Below are 8,483 nucleotides of genomic sequence, written 5' to 3' on the forward strand. Positions count from 1 at the left end.
TGGCAGCCCTCGCCCGGGGAAGGACCAGTAGCAGAGTGGGAAAGGGAGTGGCTGACGTCCGGCTTCTTCTCTGACGACGGCCAATGAGCGCTTCCGGAGAAGATTCAGCTTGCCCGCGACATGCGCCGACTTGTCAGAGATGCCGACATGTCAGGAGTGCCGCCGCCCCGCGCCCGCCATGCGCCGACTTCCGAGAGATGCCAGCCTGGCGAAGGGCGAGTCATAGGTCGTAAAGCGAAGCTTTGTCATGCACACACATGCACCACCAGACCAGCCAGCAGCGGCACCACACACGACACAGCGCAGCTCATGGCACACCCCGCACACCCACACGCCACAGGTGTTGGGCTGCGATCTAAAACCAAGCCAAGCCGCCGCGCCCCGCGCGGGCGCGCCTCTCGTAAAACACAGGATAAACACCGCACACAGCTAATCCTCACGTCACACAGTGGAGAGCTAACAGAGGAGACAAACACGAAGCTCCCGTCCACACTCTGCGGCTGTACAGCCGTCACGTGCGCGTAAGGCGTGTCCACCGCACTGACCTTGTGCGTCGACTCGTGGGGTCGTGCGTCGGCCTTGCGTGTGCCACTTTCGGGCAGATACGGGAAACGGCACCCCGCCCCCGCGACCTTAGTATATACACTGCGGCTTCACGCCTGGTTGTTGCGTCGACCAGCAGTTGGCGCATCGTCCAGCTCTGCCTGCACGGCGGCAAAGGCTTCTACCAGCGCCTTGGTGTCAACGACGCCATTGGAGTCTGCAAAGTCGCCTTCATCGTTGGAGTGCGCTTGCATCGCACGGCGTGCAGCAGCTGGTGGCACGTCGCTACGCTTGAGTGCCACACGCACGGCGTCTAGGAACCTTTGGAGATTGTCCTCAATCTTTGCTTCACGAGCGGTATGGTCCATACCAACCGACTGTTGCAGCGCCGCTAGGGCGGCGGCAAAAGCCGCGCTGGTCAAACGGCCGTTCTCAGAAATGTGCGCCGCCAAGACACGTCGCGCCGTCGCCTCATCCACCTGGTCTGCTCCGTCTGCTCCAATTTTACTGCGCGCTGCCTCGAGGAAGTCCCCCAGATTCGCTTCCAGCTGAAGCTTTCGGTCGTGAACCCAAGCTGGACGTCCTGTGGCGCACTGCTCAGTGCTGGCCTGGAACCAAATGATGAGAGAGTAGCGCTCACAGCCTGGACTCGATGGCTCGCACGAGAGAGAGACACCGTGCAGCAGCTCATACGTGTGCGCAACCGCATCGCCGGCCAGCATTCCCGTGTACCTGCGGGCAGACTGATCGCGTCCATCCTGCACGTACAGGCCGCCACTGGCTGGCGCCGGCTCAGCGGGATGGAGCTCGATGACGAGCGTCAATGCGGCGTCCTGGTCGCGATGCGCAGGTACCTCCATGCGCTCGTCCGGTCTGTATCGTCTAACCAAGGTTGTGCACTGCACACACTTGCTGCAGTTGAAGGCGTGCAAGACTGGTGGCACGCACGCATGCACGCGCGCAGCGACCACCGCAAGCAACTCCTCCCAGGCCACGTCTTCAACGACGCCATCTTTGAGGAGGTAGCGCTCATATGCCGTCTTGTTGTCCGTCGAGCACGTCGCTGACGTGTCTACTCCCTGCTGCTCGACTTGCTGGATGATCAAATCCGCCTCGGCCGGAGTGAATAGTCCTGTGGCACTGTAGACGTGCGCCGGACGACTGTGCGCGTATGAGTTTTGGAACACTTGCCCTTGCCAGGCTGGGCACACATCAGCGAGGTCCTGATGGGAGGGTCTCGACCGCCAGCCTCGGAAGAGCTCTATGCACGGTGCATTCTCCACGTCCATTGCGATGCGGTAGGGCGTGCGGCCCTCGCCGTCCTTGAGATCGAGCGATGCGCCGCCTTCGAGCAGGACGCCAGCAACGTCGCAGTCACGGCGTGGCCGTGCAGCTGAGATGTGGAGCGCCGTGCTCTCGTGCGTGGGCTCAACTGCGTCAAGCAAAGCACCGTGCTGCAGCAGCAAGCGAGTCACCTCTGCGCTGCCGCCGAGCGCAGCCAGATGCAGCGGCGCCATGCCCTGGGCGTCTGCTCGCGTCGCCGAGGCGTGGTGCTGTAGCAGCAGTCGCGCAGCTGCTGCGCGCCCTTTCACGGCGGCGATGTGCAGCGGACTCAAGCCTCGTGCGTCGAGCACGTCCACGTCTTCGCTTTCCGCGAGCAGCCTCTTCAAGGCAGCGGCGTCGTCTCGCTGAGCAGCCGCGTGTAGTGGGGTGGCGCAAACGGCAGAGGAGGCGAGCAGAAGCAAGAACCACGCGAACGTGAGCACCAAATATTTTGAGCCTAAGGCTGCGGGGGACATAGGTGCAGGCGGCCTTGCTGAAGCTTGTCCGGGTCCGGGAACCGGTGCCAGCACTCAACACCGAAGAACTCTGGATTCGATACTGCGGAGGTGTGGTTCTCGACGTTCTCGAGGTGGATATCCTTTGGCCGCGTTGGGTAGCGAGGATTGGTGTAACCCGAGCCACGGAGGCGTGTTTTCTGACGGCCGACCGTCAGTGCACGGAGTTGCCCCTTCTCCGACTGCCCCGGCTAGTTCACGGGTTTCGCGGGTGTGACCCCATGCGTCAAACCCGAGACCTAGCGCGGGTGGGTTGGAGGGGCCTCGGAAAGGCGCGCAAGCACGCCCTACGTCTTCCCCTCCTCCCCATCGGGCCGCATGAGCGGCCACGCCTCGCAGATTCGTTTCCGCGCCTGGGTCAGGCGCGCGGGGCATCCCCCGGGTCGCTCGACCAGCGATCCGAAGAGTGGCCGCTATGCGAAGGAAAGAGTGGGGCCCTCGACGCCTCAGTCCGGCCCTCCGAGGGGGGAAGGGAATTGCGGGGTCCCCTCGGGCGCCTCAGTTCGGCCCTCCCGAGGGGGGGAGGGGAGCAAGGGGGTGGGGGGATTGGGGTGGTGGGGAGGGGTCTCGGTTTCATGTGGCTAAAACTTGCCTTTCGGGGAGGGGCCTCAGTTGGAAGGCGAGGCTAGCTCAGCTCGACATCTTCCCCTCCTCCCTCGAGGCAGCGAGTAGGCCGCGAGAGGAGGTCTCGAGCGCCTATATGAAGGTATGTGAGATGGTGATGGGAATGGGTGGTCGGGCGGGCGGGCGGGCGGGCGGGCGGGCGGGCGGGCGGGCGGGCGGGCAAGCGGGGAGAGGCGGGCGGGCGGGGCGGAGCGGGCGGGCGGGGTGATCGGGGGAATCGTGTCCACAATCGGCAGCGGCGGAGCAGCAGCAGCAGCAGCAGCTGCTGTAGCAGCAGACAGCAGCCTGCCGCAGATTCCTGCCGTTGTCTGCGCCGCGATCCGCCGCCGCGCCGCCGCGCCGCCGCCGCCTGCGCTCGCCGCCGCCTCGTAGACGACTCCTCTCGCGCTCGGAGAGCCGCGCAGCGGGCCGCGAGGTTGAGGTCAAAGTGTGCAGCAAAGTGGCGGTCATGAAATCATCAAAATTTGAGGTTGCTCGAGAGAGCCTGGAAACGGTCCCGAGCCGTAGCCCCGGTGTCGGCGCACCGCCTCTCGGCCGCGACGGGCCGGCTCCGCCGCTCAGTCGAGCAGCAGGGGCTCTGGCACAGTTTTGTCGACAAACTGGTCGAGCCAAAAATTGGCGAGGAAGCGGCACCGGCGGCACGCCGGGACGAATCCAGACTGATCACATTGTTCGGCACCGCGGCGGCGAGCCGCCGCGAGCCCACAGGAGAGCTGGGCGCCGCGGCACCAGACCGCGCCGCCAGCGAGGCGAGAGCTGCAGCCGACCGGCCGTGACATGGCAGTTGCAACGGCGGGATCTCCGTAATCTCTGGAGGTGTGGTCCTACTCACCAATACCGCGTTGGTCGGACTGTGTTTCGCCTTCCCATCAATCAATCAATACCGCGTTGGTGACGAGGCGCCGTCCGGTCACTCTTAGGTACCTCTGAGGTGCCCTTCCACCTTTGGTTTACTTTGAAGTGTCCTCGGGGCGCAAGAGGTGGCCTGTGAGCCATCCTCTCTCTCCGGCTGCGCGCCTGACCGGTGCGGCCTCCGAGTCGGCGTCTATAGCGCGCGCGATAAGGTTTTTGCTCGCCTTCCCTGGGATCCCGTGTTGCGTGACTCTGTGCGATTTCGGGCCCGGGGTTGTGCGTTTATGTGAGCCATCCGGCTTACATTTACCCTGCGTTCTCGCACATGGAGTGCGAGATACTCGGCTTTCAATCCCAAACTGTCACTCCCCTTTCTCCCGGCCGGGGTGGGGCGCGCGCGGGGGCGGCGGGTGTGCGGGATGTCTGTGGGCCCGAGAGCGATATGCCATGTCCGCCTTGCGTTTGTTTCATAACATCGAAGGCTAAGCTCAAAAGAATATGAAACCGCGGTCACGTCGCACCGCATGAGCAGTTTCTTCGGCGGCGGACTAAACAGCGTGGAGAGCGTGCGCCTCGCGGCCGATGGCGCCTCAGCAGTCGTCCACGACTCAATGGGAGTCGACCACTCGATCGCCGTCTTCCCCGACTCGGTTCCGATGCTCCTCGATCGCTTCCAGCAGGCGCGGAGAGCCGCAGGAGCTTCCCGCGACCGGCTCCCCGCAGCCAGCACCGCCCACACGGCACCGCGCCTCGGCGATCACGGCCACGCCGCGCTCGCCCTGCTCGCCCTGATCGCGCGCGCCGACGCCGGCCTCTTCGACGCGGCGGGTGGCCGGAAGGCGCCACCTCCTCCACCACCTCCACCACCTCCACCACCTCCCCCACCTGCCACCTCCCCCACCTCCCCCACCTCCCCCACCTTCCCCACCTCACCACTATAAGCGGTTTAAGAAAATCGGGGCCTCGCCGGCACGCGTCGCTGGGTTCCGCGCCGTTTTCTCCAATACTGCCGTTATTAGGCACAAACCCGCCTCTGAAGACACATCTGTAAGTCTGGTGCACTGGCAGGAGCCGTACTCGCATAGGGGACGCGCCGCGTGCGCTAGCTGACTGTAGCCAGCTTCCCCCGGCCTCCGGCGTGTGTATCTACCGCGGCGGGAGCCTCTGGACCATCGACCTCGGGAGCTCTCCCGCACCGCGTTTAAGCGTTTAAGACTCTCTGGGGGGAGGCGGGGGCCCTGGAGGGTATCCATGCGGGGGGGAGATGGGGTCCCATGGGCATGGCCCGCCGCAGGCGCCGATTTTTTCGGGACTATTTTTCTTTTTTGCGCGATTTTTTACTTGTTTCATGGGAATTCGCTGTATTGCAATACTTGCGGCCATGCTATCACGCCTTGCGACAGCCTGTCGGCGCTGCTGACCGTGCCATGCTGCACAATTGACCACCTGCATAGCTCGCGGCCTTAGTATCAAGCATTCAGTGACGACCTGATCCTACGGTCAGTAGGAAGGTGTCCTTCTATCGTGTGCACGCTTCTGACGCAATGCGCGTCACAGACTGCCTCGGCGACTGGCTGCTGGCACTCTCGAGGCTATGCCTACACAGCCTCGCGCGCATGGGCAGTCAAGAGGGACCATGCACTTTCTCAGGACAGCGCCAGTGCCTCTCTCTTGGACCGGCAAACGTGGTGGTCTCGTGTCACCAATGTGGGACCAGTGCGGCATCGCGCCATCGACAGCTCTGAACTGCGCCTCACCACTGACCGGGAAGGCCGCCAAGTGGGCCAGCACCGGTCACACATTGTGGCAGCAGTCAGCAGTTGTCTGATAGCTAGAGCAGCAGCGTCAGGGTCGCAGGGTCGGATCGTGTCAAGCCTCTCGCCCGGCCGGCCACGTGCAGACGTCGGCCTGTCTGCTGTCTGGAGTGATCTGTCGGCGGTCAGTACGACCGATCAGGTCGGAGTTTTCTGATGGTTGGAGGGTCTATCTGTATGTACTCCTCGAGATCTCTCCAAATCTGCCCTCTACTTAACCGTACTTAATCGGGAAGTCGGTGCTAGTAGAGACTAGTAGAGCCGGGGCCCCGTTTCCGCACTGCGGCGCGGCGCACGGTGCCTCCGGGGGCCCCCGCCTCCCCCCAGAGTTAAGACTTTAAGTATTAAGACCGTTTAACGAGGAATTGGCGGCCCAGCAGCTCTTAAAACTTGCCATGGCAAGTTTTAAGCCGTTTAAGCCGCAGGCGCCCCAGGGCCCACCCTTTTAAGCCTAGGGGTCCCCTCGGTAAGGGCTGAGGCCAGCCGCTCCCGGCTGTGTCGTGGTGACGGCCCGCGCTTTCGGCCCGCTTTTTTGCGCGGCGCACAGCGTCCGAATGTATCCGGCTCGTCCGTTGGCACCGCGTTTCTTACGCGTCCTTTCTGACAGGACTACACAAAATCCGCGTAGGCGACTGGGGCCGCCTTCCTTCTCGGCAGCGCGCTCGCGGCGCGCTGTCTACTCAGAGTCTACTCAGGCTAACGTAATCCCTGTTTGAGCGGCCTGCGAGGCCGAGGTCCCCACTGGGGTCCCGCAAAGATCTAGGCTAAACGTAGTCCCTGTTTGAGCGGCGCAGCGGGCCGAGGTCCCCACTGGGGTCCCGCAGGGAAAGGGTGAAAGATGAGCATCGCGGCGCCGACGACATCGAAGGTTGCTGCATCTGCTCGCACATCGCACGTTGCACGCGGGTTCGCTCCGCTTGGTCAGGCAAAGCACTGTTCTAGGTGTCTCGAAGGCTCCACGAGGCTGCGCGGAGGGCCCGCCTCCCTGCTCACTTGAGGAGGGTGGTGAACGCCGCCGAGAGCGAGGCGTGGAGCTTCGGCGCGAGGCTACCCGTCCAGCGGAGCAGCATGCTCAGCAGCCGCTCGTCCGAATCGGCGGTGATGGACCGGGCGGGGAAGCTGGACGGCCGCTCCTTGCCGTCGACGAAGCACGCCACCAGCGGGTTGTACCCCATCTCCGTCCTGCCGCTGCATCTCCTCCCGGATGGTGAGCTGCGCGTTGGCGTTGCCCGCCCACGAGCGGCGCGCGAGGCCGTTGGACACGTCCCACGACAGCATCGACTCGGCGCGCCGCCCCGCGTCCGCCGTGCCGTCGAGCACGAGCCCGAAGCCGCCGTTGATCACCTCGCCCCACCCGACGCCGCCGCCGTTGTGCAGCGCCACCCACGTGGCGCCGCGCGCCGCGTCGCCGAGCGCGTTCTGCACCGCCATGTCGGCCGTGAAGGCGGAGCCGTCGTACACGTCCGATGTCTCCCGGTACGGCGAGTCCGTCCCCGACACGTCGTGGTGGTCGCGCGACGCGACGATCGGCGCCGAGACGCGGCCGTCCTTGACCGCCTCGTTGAAGGCGGCCGCGATAAGAGGTTCCTCTTTTCCGCGCCCCCCCCGCAAGGCGCGCGATACACTTCTTTTATATATACCAAAAGGAGGGCTACACAAGGCCCTCTACGCTGGGGTGCCGGCGCCCTACTGGGCGCCCCCCACTCCCTTCCCCTTAGAGCCCCCCATCCCGCTTACCCCCCCCCGCGGTCCCTCGCGGCCGCGCGACGCCGCACCAATGGCGCGCTGTGCCTCGTCCGCGAGCGCCGTCCAGAGCTGCACCGACAGTCGCTGCAGCGCAAACGGCATCCATTCGCGCGCCGACCACGACGTCTGGTCGTACTGCCACCACGTGAGCTTCCGGCCCGCCACCACAGCGAGGTTTGAATTCTTTTTGGTGTAAGATTCTTTTTGGCGCGCGCGTGAAAAGGCGCCAGCTCAAACACTGCCCCGGGGCCCCCGGCCGCGAGGCTCAGGCCGGCATGGCTCGCAGGCGGCGTAGCTCGGCACGCTTTGGCCTGTGGACCGACAGCGTCCGATCTCCTGGCGCGGACCTGGTCGTGGCCGCGGTTGGCGGCAAATCACGGGGGAGCGACTTTTGCTCACGACTTCTCTTCTGGCTCATACCAGTCATGCTGTCACTTACCTGCCAGCCCATCCTCGCGTCGCTCAGGTAGCACGGGCGGACATATGTGCATATGCGGTGCAGAGTAGCTGCTGCTCCAGGGCGGCCGGGCTGTGAGAGAGGCGCGCGCCAGGCGGCGCACACACTCGGCGATTCTGGCGACGGACGGCGTCTCCAGCTAAGGGTGAACGGGCCGTCGGGTGAACTGGCGCGCGGTGTGGAGAGGAGTGTGTTCATGACGTGTGAGTGACTCGTGTTGACTGCAGTGCGTGAGGTGCGTGTGAATGGAGTGGGAGTGCCCGCGCCTCAAGTGCTAGCGCGGCAGCTTGTATTGATCGCGCGGTGCCGCGCGCCACATCCGCCCGGTGGCCGCGGTGACCATTTCGGCATTTGCAAGAGGGAAGAGAAGGCGCGACGTGGATGAGCTCGCTGTGCGATTTGCTACCGGTCCGACTGTACAAGGAACCCACACGGCCATAGAGCCGTACGCCAACACTCGCCGCGCTGGCAAAATTACCGTTTCATCAGGCCAAACGTGCGAAAGCTGAACGATCGAAAACGACTACGGGCTAGACTACGCTCTACGGACTACCGCGTCGCGCGGCGGAGGGCAACTCGCGGAGGGACCGGCGTGGGTGCGGCGCCCTC

The 8,483-nt window shown here is 64.5% G+C and overlaps 1 protein-coding gene across 1 annotated transcript; it reads right to left on the minus strand.

Moving 5' to 3' along the window:
• Positions 1 to 6,660: 6,660 nt before the first annotated feature.
• Positions 6,661 to 7,102, minus strand: EMIHUDRAFT_117402 (hypothetical protein; the record flags this gene model as incomplete). Its single annotated transcript, XM_005773244.1, has 2 exons — positions 6,661 to 6,804; positions 6,842 to 7,102. 2 exons carry the CDS (start codon positions 7,100 to 7,102, stop codon positions 6,661 to 6,663), a joined length of 405 nt encoding a protein of 134 aa, XP_005773301.1.
• Positions 7,103 to 8,483: the final 1,381 nt, after the last annotated feature.

Source organism: Emiliania huxleyi, assembly GCF_000372725.1.
Source record: "Emiliania huxleyi CCMP1516 unplaced genomic scaffold EMIHUscaffold_340, whole genome shotgun sequence".
NCBI classification, from domain to species: domain Eukaryota; phylum Haptophyta; order Isochrysidales; family Noelaerhabdaceae; genus Emiliania; species Emiliania huxleyi.